We start from the raw sequence: 18,945 nt of genomic DNA on the forward strand, positions 1-18,945 counted from the left end.
TCTGAATGCACCCTCAGTGTAGGCAGCACTGAGATGGATAAACAGATGCTCTGAAAGGGTATAAGACAACTTCCTACTTTCCTATATTCATGTCAATGGACAACTGGGGGAAATTTGGAGGTTCTTCCTTGAGATAAATCTGCAAGAAACCTCCCTGTCCTTCTTTAGAGAAGTTGAACAAACTTTCTTCAAGGAGTCCACACATTTCCCTTTACTTGGAATTCATGGATCAAACGGCACTCATTGGGTGGCTATTAAGTCGTACTCAGAGTAGACCCATTGCAACCAATGCACCAAGGTCCATTTGTTAGCTATACCTATTTTTGGTTGGGGAAATTCATCACTAAATCCAGAGGAACCCGCACTTAGACAGATGGCTGCACTTCACTTGGTGTATTGGTTTGATTAAAATGTGAACCACATGAATTTCTGCCCCATCCCCAGCAGGGAGCCAGGATGTTATTGTTCCGTGGTGACACATCTACTGCTGCAGTGATAGCAACACCTTTTCTAAGGGAAGGGAATTTGTATTTTCAGGAGCAAACCTTTGCTTTCCTAAGGATAATTCTGTAGCTTCATGATTGCCTCCAAAGGTAGAGACAGTGTTACTGTGGAATGGTTATTTACCCTTTTTTGTGAATGGCTGGCATTTGGGGGCTTTAGGAAAGGAGAAGCAGCTTTGTGTACAGAGAGGCAGAGAAAATAGAAAGTCAGAGGCTTGAAAGGAGCTTTAAATATCTCCAACCTGGTGTTTGTTCCCAGGATTTGAGTTGGGCTGAGCTGATGTTGATCCCTTTGTGACCAGACAGTTGTGCCTGCTTTACCGCTTAGTTCTCCAGCTGCATTTAAGAGATAGTCTAACTGACAGGATGGCTATGACAGATTCCCATTACACAGGCCAACATGTGGAGGTCAGGATTAGGACTAACACCCGTTTGACGTTCTAATACTATCTTTTTGTGTGCGCGCTCCTGCTGCAAAATGTCTCAGGCATTTCTGTCAATACAGTGACGAAACCCATGGAATGTTAGCTAACAACGGCATTCTGGATCTGTGTAAGGCTTCCACATATGGGACTTGTTAGGTGAGTTCAGCCCAGTAGGTCTACTCTGAATAAAGCTTGTCCCGCTTTTCCTTAGGACGTCTCTATTTTCACCAGAGAAATGTTGGAGGGTATGGTTGTTATTGTTGTTTAGTCGTTTAGTCGTTTAGTCGTGTCCGACTCTTCGTGACCCCATGGACCAGAGCAAGCCAGGCACTCCTGTCTTCCACTGCCTCCCGCAGTTTGGTCAAACTCATGCTAGTAGCTTTGAGAACACTGTCCAACCATCTCGTCCTCTGTCGTCCCCTTCTTCTTGTGCCCTCAATCTTTCCCAACATCAGGGTCTTTTACAGGAAGTCTTCTCTTCTCATGAGGTGGCCAAAGTATTGGAGCCTCAGCTTCAGGATCTGTCCTTCCAGTGAGCACTCAGGGCTGATTTCCTTAAGAATGGATAGGTTGGATCTTCTTGCAATCCATGGGACACTCAAGAGTCTCCTCCAGCACCATAATTCAAAAGCATCTGGTGGTTCCCTCACTGCAGGAAGCGAAGCTACAGGGAACCAGGCAGAGGGCCTTCTTGGTAGTGGCACCTGCCCTGTGGAACGCCCTCCCATCAGATGTCAAGGAAATAAACAACTATCTGACTTTTAGAAGACATCTGAAGGCAGTGCTGTTTAGGAAAGTTCTTAATGTTTGAAGTTTTATTCTGTTTTTAATGTTCTGTTGAAAGCTGCCCAGAGTGGCTAGGGAACCCCAGCCAGATGGGCAGGGTAGAAATAAATTGTTGTTGTTGTTGTTACTACTGCCAAAGTTCCTAATGCTGGTTTTGGCCTTCTTCTCCATCCCGTCAAGATCATATTGGATCCGCCTTCTGAAATATAAGCTATCCCACCCAGTTTGATGTCATGGGCTATCAGAGATTTCCCCTCTACTCTATTGTGGTGAAATACTGCATCTTTGAAAAGTCTTCGCCACCCACCTATTTTAGCAGGAAATTTGCGGCAACTTCAGCTGTATTCCTACCTCCAGATGAAGGAGGGGAAAAAATTCAATAAAGCATTTGAGATTGTGACTGTTCGGCAAGCCAATTCATTGGATGCTTAACGCATCCATATAGATTGCACAAATTCCGCTATATTATAGTAAAATGCACATCACTTCCAATAAAGGGAACACATTTGCTATTGATGTGCTATAAACCACAATGCGAGGAGGGGGTTATGGCAGCCTTGGGTAATAACAAGCCTGTTAGAAGGAGACGCCGCAGACTCGCCATAAAGGACCTGCACTCTGAGCCATAAAGGAGCCGCGCTCCGAGCCATTATTCCAAGGCACTCGAATGACAGAGTTCAGTTAATGCTTTCGCAAATTAATTGTGTAGCATGTCTATAAATATATTATTAATGCACATAATAATTCATTGACAAGCAACCTGTATATCGAGAAGAGGAGATCGCAGAGCTGTTCATGTGCCCCCAAGTTCAGAAAGGGCATTTGGCTGAGCTGTAATTAAAGAAATAGGGAGCGGGGAGCTCAGGACATAAGAAGAGGATGCTGGATCAGGCCTATCTAGTCCAGCATCCACTTTTCACAGCGGCCAGATGTTTGTGGGAAACATGCAAGCAGGATCTGAGCAGAAGGTCTTTCCTCCTGTGCTTTCATATAGAAGCATTTCTGCCTCCAACTCTATAGGCACTGCATAGCCATCAAAAATCTCCTCCTCCATGGATTTGTCCAGTCCTCTTCTGCAGCCATCCAGGTTGGTGAGCATCACTGCCTTCTGTGAGAGGGAGTCCCATAGTTCAACTATCTGCTGCATGGAAAAGGACTACCTCTTTTTTCTTTTCTTTTCTAAATTAAAATTTCATATTACAGTGGTACCTCTGGATATGAACGGGATCACCAGTGTCGAAGCAATGATTCTTCAACATCAACTTCGTTGGACAGGTCATGTTGTCTGGATGCCTGATGATCGTCTTCCAAAGCAACTACTCTACTCCAAACTTAAAAATGGAAAGCGTAATGCTGATGATCAACAAAAGAGGTTCAAAGACTCTCTCAAGGCAAATCTGAAGAAATGTAGTATAAACACTGACAACTGGAAACACTGGCCTGCGAGTGCTCCAGTTGGAGAACAGCCTTTACCAAAGGTGTCATGGACTTTGAAGACGCTCAAACTCAGGACGCAAGGGAGAAACATGCTAAGAGGAAGGCACGCTTGGCAAATCCACACCATGATCAACTCCTGCCCGGAAACCTATGTCCCCACTGTGGCAGGATGTGTGGGTCCAGAATGGGCCTCCACAATCACTTACGGACTCATTGTTAAAACCATGTTTATGGAAGACAATCTTACTTGTCTACAAGGGAACGAAGAAGAAGAAGAAGAAGAAGAAGAAGAAGAAGAAGAAGAAGAAGAAGAAGAAGAAGAAGGAGGAGGAGGAGGAGGAGGAGGAGGAGGAGGAGGAGGAGGAGGAGGAGAAGGAGGAGGAGGAGAAGGAGATGGAGAAGAAACTTTGTCTCCACAACTGGATGCAGCAATGCTTTTGAATACAGTTGCTGGAACCCACAGGAACCCACAGATTAGCCCTTGTGGGTTTCTCACAGAAATCTGGTTGGCCACTGCGAGAACAGGAAGCTGGACTAGATACTACAATTGGCCTGATCCAGAAGGCTCTTCTTCCATTTGCCCAAGGACCATAGGCTCTCCAGGGTTTCAGGAAAGAGTTTGCTTCAGCCCCACATGGTGACAACACGGACTGAACCAGGGGCCTTCAGCATGTAAGGCAGATGTGATGCAGCTGAGCCAATGCAACAGCCTCTGCAACTTCTGCCGTTTGACCCCCTAAAACAACCATTGCAGGGGGGAAAAATCACATTTACGAAATCCATTAGAGACAGTCACAGCGACGCATCTTCTCCCTGTCCCCCCCTCCCCTCCCCACCAAAGGTCCCAAGCTAAGCAGCCTCATGCGTGTAATCTGACAAGCACTGCAATCAACCCTCGGCAGTGAATCCTATCAGCATTTCCACACCGCCGGAGAGGAATGGCTTGTTTTGGGAAGACTTGCGTGCCGAAGAAGCTGGAACGCAACACAATGCAACACGAACTCCCCGGGAGTTGCCTCTCCCCCCCTCCCCGATCCCTCAGCACAGAGCATAGGCAACAGATGAACTCCAAATAACCTTTGGACTTTCTCTCACACACTTCCCTGTTCATTCACATCAAGGAATGCAGGTTAGTCTTTTTGAAGGGCGAGTCAGGAAGGAAGGAAGGAGGAAAGCGGAGAAATGGAAAGAAACAATGGGAACAGTGGCACTCCCTTTCTCTTCAGAGATCCTGTGTTTTCTTTCCACTGCACCAAAAACAATGCTTACTATTATGTGTGCATTATTATTATTATTATTATTATTATTATTATTATTATTATTATTATTAGAATTTATATACTGCACTATACCTGGAGGTCTCAGGGCAGTTTACAGAATAAAATCAGGATATAAAACCACAAAATACATAATAAAAATAAAAACAACAACCCAATAGCCACCCCAAATTTTTTTTTGAAAGGGCATAGGATGTAAATCAGATCACCAAGGTTAAAAAGGAATGTTTTTTGCCTAGTGCCTAAAGGTGTGTGATAAAGGCACCAGGAAAACTTCCCTGAGGAGAGCATTCGACAGACAGGGTGCCACTGCAGAGAAGGCACCGTTCTCGTGTTGCCACCCTCCGGACCTCTTGAGGAGGAGGCACATGAAGGAGGGCCTCAGAAGATGACCTCAGGGTCCGGGTAGGTTCGTATGGAAAGAGGAGGTCCTTGAGGTATTGCGGTATTAATTTACATAATTAATGTCATAAAATCATAGAATGGTAGAGTCAAGGTACACAAGGGTCATCCAGTCCAACCCCGTGTGGTACAGGAACCACAGCTAATTTACATGCCTATTTATTTATTTATTGCATTTTTATCCCACCTTTTCTTCATAGAGCTCAAGGTGGTATACATAAACACACCTCTCCTTATTTTATACCCACCACAACAACCATGTGATGTAGGTTGGGCTGAGGGTGGGTGACTGGTTTCGAAGGTCTCGCCCAAGGAGCTTCATTGCCATGAGGGGATTTGAACCCTTGTCCCCCAAGTCCTAGTCCAATGCGCTAACCACTACGTCACATTGGCTCTCTCAAAATATACTATCTTGCCATGAAATTCCCTTCACAAGAGTTCAAATTCTCGGTGCGGTTTATCAATCCCTCTTCACAGGGAACTCTGGGAATTGTAGTTCTGGGAGGGGTACAGGGGCTGCCTAAGAACTCTCAGTGCCATTAAAGAACTACAGCTCCCAGAATTCTTTGGGGGGAAGCCATGGGCCAGCATTGCACTGCTTTAAATGTATGGCATGAATGTGGCCTCTCTTCATCAAATCTGAGATGGTAATTTCCTTAGGGCAGAGACCCACATTTTAGCTTATGCTGCTCTACAAGGTACTATCAGGGACCCTGATGGTGTACATGTGGAATGTGCATGCTACAACAATTCTAACATGATGCCTTCCTAAATTATAATCAAAGCCGAAAGAATTGACACAATAAGAAAGTGTTTGGGGGAAAAACAAAAACAAAAAACAAGAACAAAATTCCCTTTCTTTTTAAAAAAATATGGGTTGCCCTAGGGAGACTTGTAAGCAGAAGGGATTTCGTGGTTCAGTTGCCCATTAGTTACAGACAACAGAACAAGATGCTCTTTCATTAGGTAGACTCTAAGCTGTAGTCTAGGAAGGTTTCCCAGTGACCTAGCTGTAAAATCAGCAACTTGTTCTCTCCAGGATGCTATGACCTGGCACGAAACCCTACGCTGTTCCCTGGAGCTGGTATTGCATGAAAAGTGTGGACTTCAAGCTGGGGACTTTTGGCCACACATTTCATTGCATGAAAAGTGTGGACTGGGGACTTTTGGCCACACAGATGGGTATTAAGCAGAGGAGCACCAGAAGATGCCTTATACCGAATCCGGCCATTGGTCCATCTACCACAGTACTGTCTCCATTGACTGGCAGAGACTCTTTGGGGTTTCAGGGACTAGCACTGAATATCACCTTCTGGGAAGACCTTCCCCAGCACATTGGAAATTATTTTTTTATTTATGAAGAAAATATTTTAACAAACCTTTATTAAAAAACAAAACAAAAACAGAAGCTTTTCTGCTGGGCATATTAGACTCCAACATTGCAAGTGAAAATCAGAGACTATTCCTGTATGCAACATCGGCAGCAAGAATCTTAATTGCAAAAAATTTGAAAAATGAGATAGTACCAACAAAAAAAGGGTGGAAAGATAAATTATCTGATTACCTTGAATTGGCCAAAATGGCAGCTACAGTTAGGGGACAATCTAAACCAGGTGTAGTCAACCTGGTCCCTACTGCCCACTAGTGGGTGTTTTAGGTGGGCAGTAGGGGGTTCTACAGCACATGTTACTGCAGCACTGGTGGGCGGTAAGAAAATTTTACCATCAAGAAAGATGCATTAGTGGGCAGTAGGTATGAAAAGGTTGACTACCCTTGATCTAAACAAAAATTCCAAAAAGAATGGGGACAATATAGAGATTATCTAAAAAAAAAGCAGTGTCCTAAAATCAATACCTGGACTTGCTTTGAGTAATTTTTGCAAAACAAAATATGGTGTAAAAGTATAAAATATAGGAAAAAGAAGGAAAAAGGAAATGAGAAAGAAACAGTTTACCAAATTTGAAAGTAAACCTGTGTAGAGGACGAAGGAAGTCAATTAGAAAAGAGTAAGAATTGAAATATGGATATACGTTTATTATTTGTTTTGTATCTGTATTTATTTTTTTTTAAAAAAAATGTCTGTGTGTGGTTGTGTTGTAATAATAAGCTAATAAAGAACATAAAAAGGAAATTTGCTGTTGTTGTTATTTTGATTCTATTGCTATGCTGCTTTTTATTCAAATAAATCCCAAAGTGGCTTACAAACACAAGATAAAAATGGCATAATGGAACATCACGAATACAGCATAAATCGTCTAGAATACTTAAGAAATCATCAGTAAAACAATCCCAGATCCTAAATAAAACAATTACCATCTATGTAACACTATTAACAAAAAAACTAAAAAAGCCAAATATCACAGTAACATCAAAAATCATGTTATAGGATTCACAAAGCACAACAGCGTTAAACAATATTAACAACTTTAACAAAATAGCAACAAAACAAACCAACAAAGCCCTGTTGAATTATTGCATTTTTTGTATGTATATTTGTATGCCGCCCTTCATCCGTAGAACTCGGGGCGGTCCGCAACACAGAACAAAAGTCAGAGTGCTGGAACCACAAGGACTCTGGTCCCAGAGTCGTACTCATGAGGAAGAACATGAGGACCCCTTTGATGGTCCAGGGAGGGTTGGGTCCAGAAGTGGCTTACGTGTTGGGGCAGAGCCCAAATTCTAGCCTAGCAAGATGACAAGGAGGTAGGGATGCACCCAACACTGCCTCCAATTCACTGCCACAGTGCCCCTTCCCTGCCAGGTAAACACCAAGGATGATGCTCTTTGGAAGCTAGCAGTGCAGACCCACAGCACCAGCCAAACTGCTTTGGGTTGCAAGCCACTTTGAGCTGCAAGCAGCAGGGCCACCTATGAACTTCCTCTGTCATCTGCTGACACAACACCTTGCCCTGCTCAGCTCTATTTGCTGGACAGCTCCCCTGCTATCCTGAACACCACAGTCGCTGACCTCCTGGACAGCTCCCCACCCTCCTTGCTTGGCTTGGCAGAAACATAAGCTCCCTGCCTCACTCTCAGGAACCATGGTGTGGACAGGACAATCTAGTCTTGGGCTGCCTGTTGATGCATCTGACCACACGCTCTGGACTCATAATGTTCACCCTCTTCTTTAGCATTCAGCATGCCTTGCTGGCATTTTAATGGTCTTGCTTGCACCCAGCCAAGCTTTATTGTCCGCCCCCTCTCAGACCCAACCCTTCCCTTTGGTCCAAACTGTTCAGCTCCCCATCATTGCCCTTGAGTCCGGGTGTCCTCCAAGCAGCTCTGCCAGCCTGGAAGCAGCTCCTCTTTTGGGAATCGGCACGACGTGGCTCCCATTCCAATCCTGACACTCGCGCCTCGTATTATAATAAAAGCCGGGATGAGCAAGTAAACAAGGCAGCGGCGGGGTGAACGAGGGGGAGGTAATTAGCTAAAATACTAAGAGGGCGGCTACCAGGGAGTTGTGTGGCAGGTATAAATGATTCACGCGCTCGCACCCTTCCAAAGCACCTTCCCGAAAGCTGAGGCGGTTGCAATGCCAAGAGAGTTTTTTTGCAAATTGTGGGGGGTTTCTCTCTGGAACACTGTGCACGACCTGTGTGCTTATTAGCAATCTCAGTAAAGCTGGCCGGTTCGTAGGCAACACACCCTCAAGGAGCACTCAGCAAATTGGCTGGTCTGATTATTATTTTGGGTGCATCCCATTTGACAGACAGCAGGCTGTCTCCTCACACACACCCCTCAGCCTTCTCTCTCACTGTCTCTCTCTCTATATATATATATTGCAAAAGGCTTGCACAGTTCAAGTTCAGGGGCTAGAAATCCTTTTTCTCATACACACCCCATCACATATTTCCTCTTCCCCTTCATCATGAGGTTAGATCAACCTACTTTTGCAAGGTTTCTGGTGCTGAGCAGGAGACAGCACTTGCAATGTTAATAAAGGAGTTTGGGGGCCACTAAGTGGGTTGGGGGCCAGTGCAGTTGGGGGCCAGAGGAGCAAGATCTGCCCAGCTCTTCCAGAGGCAAAGGCACCTACCAGGATTTAATCAACATTGCAAATAAGTTTGCACCAATTAACAAGCCTGGAGAAATGCTGAGTATCACAGGTTGTCACACATAGTCCCCTGACGACACGTAGCTGACATTTTGTTGAAGCTCCGTTTGGATACACATGCAACACAACTCCAGATCACAACTACAAAAGTGAATGCATTTCACACGTCCCGATTGCCAACTGGATGGGATCACAAGACATATCTGCTAGGTTGCAACTGCTCTTTGGAACTAGCAAATCCACCAGATCAGACATGTCAAACTTCTCTTCTCTCCAGAGTCCAAAAATACATTTTGCCACATCAACTGACCCCCCTCGTAAGCAATTATGCTCACTAATAAAACTGGTGCCATCTTGCAACAACATGGTTACGATGTAGCTGGATTTTGTAGCAGCCAAGATTTTAACGACACCTAGATTGATGAAACATTAAAGTGTGCAATGCACCTTTGCTTCTGACAAAGCTGTTCTCTTCCTTACAAGTGAGACTGTAGGCTATTATTTTATCACACCTTGATTAACATTTGGCTGGACCAACAGGGACAAGATTAAATGGTGCCAGGCAGTTGACCATCATTTGGCAATATCTGATTTCACTTCCTTCCAAAGTGGAGAGGCTCCCTTTAGCAAATGGAAAGGAGGCCAGAGAGGCAGAAGAAGAATAAAACTTTCTGCCCTAACCAACCAAGATAGCAGCTCAGACTTAGAGAGTTGGGCTGCCTGCGGACAATCATTGCTACAGTCAAGACTGCTAAACTTTGTTAAGTCAGCATCCAGGGGCTCACTTCTTAACAAGACCGTTATTTGTTTCCCGAGCAATCGTTGGCACCTACCTGCCTTTTAAAATCAAATAATAATTGAATATGAGCAAAAGGAAGGCGAAGTGAAGGAGATTTAATAAAGAGCAACTTTGCTACAGAGGGAATTTTGCTTTGGCAGTGATTGTGTTACTAATTGATCCGCGCGTTGCCCGAGAACAGCCAGAGACAACAATTACGTGCAGAGCTGGGGGCTAAGAAAAAAACAAAACAAAACTCAACTACCTCCTCGGCTCTCGCTGTCCGCTGGTTTCACCTGGATCGGTCTGTTCATCTGTGAGGAGACACAAAGAGAGAGAAAGGAGCACGGTTAGCAACAGCTTCCAAGGGCTGCCTGCATAGGCTGACAGTTCAGAACAACCTCTGCTTGGGTAGGGGCTGCAGAGAGATATTTCACCAGGGTTGAAGGCATCTCTGCCATCTGTGATGTCCTCCTGTAAACATGGGGCAGAGGTTCTATGATTCTATTGCATAGTTCAAGGTACTGAGAATCAAAAATATATTTCAAGAAGGAAGGAAGGGAGAGGGAAGGAAGGAATCTCTAATTCAGGAGTAAGGAACTTTTTTTTTTAAAGCCTGAGGGCATCATTCCCTCCTGGCTAGCTTCTGAGAACCACATCTCATTGATCAATGGAGCCAGAGGTAGAACTGGACAGAGAAATAGCTGTAAATCAGGCATATGCAAACTCGGCCCTCCAGATGTTTTGAGACTACAACTCTCATTATCCCTAGCTAACAGGACCAGTGGTCAGGGATGATGGGAATTGTAGTCTCAAAACATCTGGAGGGCCGAGCTTGCCTATGCCTGCGGTAAATGTTACTGTTGTACAGTTGGCTAGGTTCTACACATACAGTGGTACCTCGGGTTACAGACGCTTCAGGTTACAGACATTTCAGGTTACAGACTCTGCTAACCCAGAAATAGTACCTCAGGTTAAGAACTTTGCTTCAGGATGAGAACAGAAATCGTGCGGCGGTGGCACGGTGGCAGTAGGAGGCCCCTTTAGCTAAAGTGGTATCTCAGGTTAAGAACAGTTTCGCGTTAAGAATAGACCTCCAGAATGAATTAAGTTCTTAACCCAAGGTACCACAGTACTCCATCCTTCAGCCAGGCATTATCAGGGTTCAATGACATATTCCATCTATGAAAAAGCTCTCAAGGAAGGTGTGAAGCTGGACCACTAAGGAGTGTGGCTAAGAAAGGCCCGTGGCCTGATAGAGAGGCAATGGGGGGCCACATTTTCTACCCGCTTCCCAGTCTTTTTGACTCCAATAAGAAGTTTGAAACTTTGTGACACTGGCAAAATCTCTGCTATTATTTAGGAGCCCTCTGGTGACTTAAGCAGTTGAGCTGCAAATGAGTCACAGAAGAGGGTCTTCAGGTTCAGGGTAGCCATATATGTCCATTCCCCCATTCCAACCACATTCCCAGAATGCCCTTTTTTTGGGGGGGGGGGATTTACACCAGCCTCTGCTCAGCCAGCTTCTACATTTCTCCAGATTTTGCCACACAGTTCTCCAACCAAGTGTACAAAAACACATTCATTAGGTAAAATGTGCATTAAATGCACATATTTTTGGAAATAACATCAAAAGGTATTATATTAGGTAAAATTGCTTTCCAAAAAAAGTGCATGCATTGGAAGAAATTTGCACTAAAATGCTTGCTTCTTTTTTTTACGATGTCTTTTTTTTAATTTGCAAACTGCTGCGGACAGGTGGAGAACTGAATTTATGACTGGGAAAATGAGAAAACATAGACACACCAAAACGGATCTGATGTTCCCTAAAGTGCTGGTTTACACATTAGCCCACACCAGATTATTTTTCTATAACTAATTTCTGTACACTTGAAGATCTGCAGCCGAATGCCTGAATTCAGTCCATTCGAAAACATTGCATTTGAGGAAGTACAGTATGGCGTTATCTCCATAATGACCCACCCAAAGGTGACACTATTCACTCGGTACTGTTGTCATCAAGTGACAACCACCCATTATAATCACTGGGATTCCCCACTTTTTCTCAGTGTGTCTGCAATCGGGGAGCAAAGAATGAAGCCTTCTAGAACAGCAGAAGGAAGAAGGTAGATCAGGATACACTGTTAAATCTCTGGGTGATATGAAGCAGATCAGTAATATTTATGAATCCAAAGTATTAGGTAAAAAAAAAAAAAGGCAAAGGACCCCTGGACCATTAAGTCCAGCCAAAGGCGACTATGGGGTACAGAACTCATCTCGCTTTTCAGGCCAAGGGAGCCAGTGTTTGTCCACAGACAGCTTTCAGGTTTATGTGGCCAGCAGGACTAAACCACTTCTGGTGCAACAGTACACCATGGCAAGTGCCAGAGCACACAGAAACACCGTTTACCTTCCCACCACAGCAGTACCTATTGATCTACTTGCACTGGCATGCTTTCGAGCTGCTAGGTTGTCAGGAGCTGGGGCAAAGCAACAGGAGCTCACCCCATCATGCAGATTCGAACCGCTGACCTTCCAATCAGCAAGTATTAAACCAAAGCAATAACAAAACACAGCCTCCCCTCCCCAAGTTATGCTACTGAAATGGGAAAAAAGCCGATTACAAGAATGGTGGAATTTTGTTGTTGTTTGAAAGGACAGTGACTTCAACACAAATCTCCAAATCCTTCTAGCTCTGCTTGATGCATCTCAGGGCTTCAGGAAAACACTGAATCATTCCCACCAGCGTGGAAACTTCCCACCCCTGATCTCAAGCCAGGAGTCAAGCCACTTGCAATTTTTTAATGCAAGTGTGATTAGAACTGCAGTCACACTGCATCTGAGCACGTTCTCCCTCTTGAGACACAGCGATGGTGAGAGCGGCTCAGCCCTCCATCATGTTAACCTACTTGTCAGCCACTTTCATAGCTTCTAAATGCTAAATATGTTTGCAGAGCAATTAGAATAAATCTAGATAGTGGTTATGAAATGCCTTCCAAAACGCTGCCTACCACTAAAGATGATAATAACAAGGGAAAGGAAGAAATGACTCTAATCTCACTGTCTGACAGAGACCAGCAAGAAGGATCTAATTCTGGCGAGTGTACAAGGAGAGGTCAGGAGGCTGGAGGGATGTGTCGAGGGGTCGTCAGTAATGCCAGGCTGCTCTGCAGAGGAATAGCTGGCTGGCAGTTGTGCAGAAGAATCTGTCACCATCTAAGTTCCTCCTGACTCTCCCACCTTAAAACAGGAAGCTGCCTTTCGCCATTGGTCCAGCTGGCTCAGAATGGTCTGCACTGACTGGCAGCCGTTCTCTAAAGTTCCAAACAGAGGACATTTCCAGCCCTTACTAAGAGATGCTTTGCAGGGGCTGAACCTTGGACCTTCTGCATGCAAAGGAGATGCTCTTCCAATGATCTGTGCCCCCCTCCCCTAAAAGTAAAGTCAGATTCTAGTTTTCACAGTTCTGCATAGAGGCCTGGATAGATAGATGATAGATAGATAGATAGATAGATAGATAGATAGATAGATAGATGATATAGATAGATAGATAGATAATTTATTACGGTCGGAGACCAGCTTATAAAACACACTTGGGGGTACATTCCCAGAAAGAAAACAAACAGTTAAAACAATGTACAACAATAAATTTAAAATTTATAAATGTGATAAGCATATAGACACTTAAAACTTTAAGATAAGCTACCGCATAGATATGACCCAGAGTCACCTATTTGGGGATTTTCTTCACGAACTAGTCTGAGTCGGGGGATGATCTGTGCTTACAGATCTGTACACAGAATTTTTGCTTTTCCGGGAGGTCAGCGACAGTCAAGAAGGCAGTTTCTACATGTGCTGTAGAGGGAAGTGAAGGGCAGATGGGGCTCGTCCACCTGGGAAGGGAGCCCTTCAAAGAGAGGGAAAACTCTGACCCTAAACCTCTGCTGCCTTATGGGATATCTTTGCAAGAAGATGAGGCTGCAGAGGAAACCCTACACAAACCCAGAGTAGAGTCCCTAAGGTGGTTGGGTGGCGCCTTGTCTTCCTTCTTCTGGCAACACCTGCAGCTGAATGTCTTGCTCTGCTCTGCTCTCCTTTGGGCCACATCATTGAATGGAAACCTCTTTTGCAAAAGAGGAAGGGTTTTGAGAAACTAGAGGTTAGATGTCAGCATAGCCCCAATTAAACTAGTGAGAAACAGAGAGAGGAGAAGGTTGCCTGGACCCTAGACCATTATGGACATCTCCAATCCCACAGAGGGATGCCTCACTTCACCTTCTGGAGGGCAGACTTGCCTAAAAGTCCCTTCTGCTGCCTTGAAAGAGATCTCCTGGGCTGCAGCCAAGACTAGTGTCACCTGGATGAAAGAGTTTCAAGGGGGGGGGGGAGGTATGAGAAGAATTGATTTTTGCACATTCATTTATCACTAAGAGTTACGACTCCCTGTATTCTTCTGGTGTTTTTTGTTGTTGTTGTGTTTTTTTAAATTCTACAAACCTGAATGTCAGAAGTGGAATAGAAGAACATTTTTCTACATCTGATTGGCTATGTTGTAATGTGATGTCACAACATCCAGTGTGGTGCAGTGGTGCAGGAAAGACCCCAGTTCAGATCTCCGCTCAGTTCTAGAGGAATCCTGGATCCTGAACTGATTTGGGTCACCTCAGGATTTAGCTGGAGCAGGTTGAGGTGACCACTGATCATCCCAGGGCTGTCAAGTGGTGGATAATCATTCCCAGCTCCTGACCACATGTTTCATTTGGATTCAAAACCAGTTCCAGGCTCAGATCTGGGTTGGGTCAACTCTGGATCATCTGAGGTTGGATGGGGGCTGCTTTGAAGAAACAGATCAGGCCCCAAAACAGATTGGAAGGGGGATGCATCCCATAGGCTTCTGTGTGGCCACTGTGAGAACTGGTTGCTTGGTTGAGATGGGCCCCCTTTGGCCTCATCCTGCTGTAGAGTTCCTTTTATGCTCTTAATTATGCACACCACCTTGCCCTTCTTGGAGACAGGGGTAGGCAAAAATAAATATGTGAAAATTTATCCCTTCCAATCTTGAAATACGGTTTGTCTGTTTGCGGTGTACATGCACATGTCTGGGGTTAGAGAGATGGCTTTTGCATCACCACCTGGCCACAGAAAGTCTTGTTCCAACCAGCAAGACCATTTCAGCAAGAGACTCTTAAACTTGGGGGTCACAGGTTCGAGCCCCATGTTGGGCGAAAGATTCCTGCATTGCAAAGGGTTGGGTTAGATGGTTCTCATTGTCCCTAGAAGGGGAAGAAATGGAGGCAGTGAGAGATTTTACTTTCTTGGGCTCCATGATCACTGCAGATGGTGACAGCAGCCACGAAATTAAAAGACGCCTGCTTCTTGGGAGAAGGGCAATGGCAAACCTAGACAGCATCTTAAAAAGTAGGGACATCACCTTGCCAACAAAGGTCTGTATAGTTAAAGCTATGGTTTTCCCAGTAGTGATGTATGGAAGTGAGAGCTGGACCATGAAGAAGGCTGATCGCCGAATATAATAATAATAATAATAATTTATTATTTGTACCCCGCCCATCTGGCTGGGTTTCCCCAGCCACTCTGGGCGGCTTCCATAGAAACCAAAAATACACTAAAATATCACAGATTAAAAACTTCCCTGAACAGGGCTGCCTTAAGATGCCTTCTGAATGTCAGGTAGTTATTTATCGCTTTGACATCTGATGGGAGGGCGTTCCACAGGGCAGGCGCCACTACCGAGAAGGCCCTCTGCCTGGTTCCCTGTAGCTTTGCTTCTCGCAATGAGGGAACCGCCAGAAGGCCCTCGGCGCTGGACCTCAGCATCCGGGCAGAACGATGGGGGCGGAGACGCTCCTTCAGGTATACTGGGCCGAGGCCGTTTAGGGCTTTAAAGGTCAACACCAGCACTTTGAATTGTGCTCGGAAACGTACTGGGAGCCAATGTAGGTCTTTCAAGACCGGTGTTATATGGTCTCGGCGGCCGCCCCCAGTCACCAGTCTAGCTGCCGCATTCTGGATTAGTTGTAGTTTCCGAGTCACCTTCAAAGGTAGCCCCACGTAGAGCGCATTGCAGTAGTCCAAGCGGGAGATAACCAGAGCATGCACCACTCTGGCGAGACAGTCCGCGGGCAGGTAGGGTCTCAGCCTGCGTACCAGGTGGAGTTGGTAGACAGCTGCCCTGGACACAGAATTGACCTGCGCCTCCATGGACAGCTGTGAGTCCAAAATGACTCCCAGGCTGCGCACCTGGTCCTTCAGGGGCACAGTTACCCCATTCAGGACCAGGGAGTCCTCCACACCAGCCCGCCCCCTGTCCCCCAAAAACAGTACTTCTGTCTTGTCAGGATTCAACCTCAATCCATTAGCCGCCATCCATCCTCCAACTGCCTCCAGGCACTCACACAGGACCTTCACCGCCTTCACTGGTTCTGATTTGAAAGAGAGGTAGAGCTTTCTGATTTGAAAGAGAGGTAAAGAATTGATGCTTTTGAATTTTGGTGCTGGAGGAGACTCTTGAGAGTCCCATGGACTGCAAGAAGATCAAACCTCTCCATTCTGAAGGAAATCAGCCCTGAGTGCTCACTGGAAGGACAGATCCTGAAGCTGAGGCTCCAATATTTGGCCACCTCATGAGAAGAGAAGACTCCCTGGAAAAGGCCCTGATGTTGGGAAAGATGGAGGGCACAAGGAGAAGGGGACGACATGGTGGGACAGTGTTCTCGAAGCTACAAATATGAGTCTGACCAAACTGCGGGCAGCAGTGGAAGACAGGAGTGCCTGGCATGCTTTGGTCCATGGGGTCATGAAGAGTCGGACATGACTAAACGACTAAACAACAACAACAACAACATTGTCCCTTCCAACTCTGCCATTTTGTGATTCTATGCATCACGCCCAGAATGTTGCAAAAGCTTCTCAGGCTTTTCAGACATGGGGGAAGATTGAGTTAGTTGATTATAATGCTAAAGCTTCTTCTGCCCAGTTTTTGACCATTCCATTCACACTGCAGTTCCTGTGTTGCGGCTTTTCAGCTGCCATATCACTGTGTTGTGCTAAATTTCTCGCACACCAGCTGGGCATGGTGTGACACAACAATAAATGTGACTTGACAATTTATTCCTCTACTCTCTATCCTCTACCCTGTCCACTCCTGTGTACTTCTGTTCTCCCCCCCCCCCACAAAAGTAGCAGGAAAGAACTGTATTCTGGTATAGCGCCCCAAATTTTATTCTGCGATTTTCCGGGTTACGGGGGCTGGAAACAGTTTTTTCTGGAATTGAGCCAGTGAAATATACTCGGAGTCGAGTGTGGATTTCAGGTTCTTTATTCAGCTCATAGTAGTGAGGAATGAAAGTTCCCCCCAAAATATCTGCTTTATATACATTATTTACACAATGGGCCGCACTTGATTGGCTAATTCCGGGATTCTCCTGTAGGCCAATCAGGTTGTGGATTCACTTCCACCTGGAGCTGGATTGGGTGGCTCCTGCGGACCAATCATACTGCTGCATTGTTCTAGAACCAATCAGACTGCTGCATTCTGAATCCTATTATTCTAGGACCAATCAGACTGCTGCCTTTTGGATGCTCTTCAACTCAGTACATAACAGGAATCAAATAACATGGAAATGAGTGCTAAATATATTCCATTAGTTGGCTTTTACTTCGAGTGAGAGCTCAAATACAATGCAGAAATCAACAGGTAGGGAAATGGAATGAACTTCTGTGTGAATGCAGCCTAAGTCAGGCTTCATTGGCTATCTCAGCAAATAAAAGGCCAGCCTTTGCACCTGTTTTTTGCCATTCACCTGCTGTGATTCCTCCATTGTAGGGGGTTGGAGTAGCTGACCTCTTGGGTCACTTCCAACGCTGCAATTCTATGATCACACCTGACACTACAGAGCAGGGGCTGCTTGTCTTTGGCCAACGACATCCCTAGCACGACTGCAAAAGTGCCATCCATCTCACACGTACAAAGGGCTCAGCAGACACGTGCCGAGAGCTTCTGAGAAGGCGGCTTTCTGGCATGGGGAGAACGGCAGAAAGGACAAAGGGGGAGAAAGGAGCTGTTTTCAGTAGAAGGCAGAAGGGGGGAAGCAAATAACCTATTGAAATTAATAAGTAAAAGCTGAGTGTAATTTAATGTACACTACGATTTCTGCACTTGACAATTCTTTTATAGAGCAAAGACACGCACAGTCCATAATACAAATTGAGATCATCTTGACATGAAAGACACCAATTATGGGGAGAACCACTGAGAGGGAAATAATTAAGTTTCTTTTCTCTGCGGATGGAATCTCTCTCTCTTTCCACCCCTCCTCCACCTAAGGAGAAGATGGGGGTGAGGTGGGGGTTGGACAGAGGCCATGAGATAAGAATGAACGAAACTATGTAGAATCCCATCCAGGGTCTGCCCAATGCGATTTTAGCTTCCGGAGGTGAAATGAATATTTTGGACCCCCCCACTCCAACATACTGCTTTATCACCTGAAGAAGTGGCCAGGAATGATTTCATTGCTTGAGAAATTTGATATTTATTTATTATTGCATTTACACCTCACATTTTTCTCCAGGGAGCTCAAGGTAGCCTTCATAATTCTCCCCCTCATTTACCGTATTTTTCGCTCTATAAGACACACTTTTCCCCTCCTAAAAAGTAAGGGGAAATGTGTGTGCGTCTTATGGAGCGAATGCAGGCTGCGCGGCTATCCCAGAAGCCGGAACAGCGAGAGGGATCACTGTGCAGTGCTCCCTCTTGCTGTTCTAGCTTCTGGCTTAGCCCCTCAGTCCCTTCCCCCACCTCCCGGAAAAGCCCCCAAGAGCCACGCTCCCTTTAAAGAGCCGCACGGAGCGTGTGTGCGGCTCTTGGGGGCTTTTCCCTGAGGAGGGAGAAGGGCAGCCCATCACTGACGGGCTGCCCTTCTCCCTCCTTGGGGAAAAGCCCGCAAGCGCCACACTGTGCTGGTCCCGGGTGTGTGTGTGTGTGTGTGTGTGTGTGTGTTACCATGCAGCATGGTCTGAGTCCGGTCCTAGGTCGAGGGTATGGAGGCTGTCCGTCAAGTGCGAAGCAGGCTCCCAGGCAAGGAGCCGGGCGTGGTCAGGAACTCTGGAAGAGCAGGACAGGGTGCTGGCAGGAATAGGTCACCAACGATGTTGCTCCTGCAACGTGTGACTGGGCTGACTGGCCTTTATCTCCTCTGAGGCATAGGGGGGTCCCGGCCCACAGGTGACTCGCCTCTCCTGGCCTTAAGGCGAGCACTCCTTC

At 45.8% G+C, this 18,945-nt stretch overlaps 1 protein-coding gene across 15 annotated transcripts in view; it reads right to left on the reverse strand.

The window, feature by feature from the left end:
* CELF4 (CUGBP Elav-like family member 4) overlaps nt 1-18,945 on the reverse strand; it is an 806,729-nt gene that overhangs the window by 293,521 nt on the left and 494,263 nt on the right. For all 15 annotated transcript variants that reach the window (XR_008332805.1, XM_053408996.1, XM_053408988.1 and 12 more), the window contains exon 3: nt 9,931-9,979. Coding sequence is in view for 14 of the 15 variants with exons in the window: in XM_053408996.1 (XP_053264971.1) it covers nt 9,931-9,979 (49 nt within the window). In the remaining variant the exon portion in view is untranslated. The remainder of the gene's footprint in view (nt 1-9,930; nt 9,980-18,945) is intronic.

The sequence above is a fragment of the Podarcis raffonei genome, chromosome 11, assembly GCF_027172205.1.
Source record: "Podarcis raffonei isolate rPodRaf1 chromosome 11, rPodRaf1.pri, whole genome shotgun sequence".
Taxonomy (NCBI): domain Eukaryota; kingdom Metazoa; phylum Chordata; class Lepidosauria; order Squamata; family Lacertidae; genus Podarcis; species Podarcis raffonei.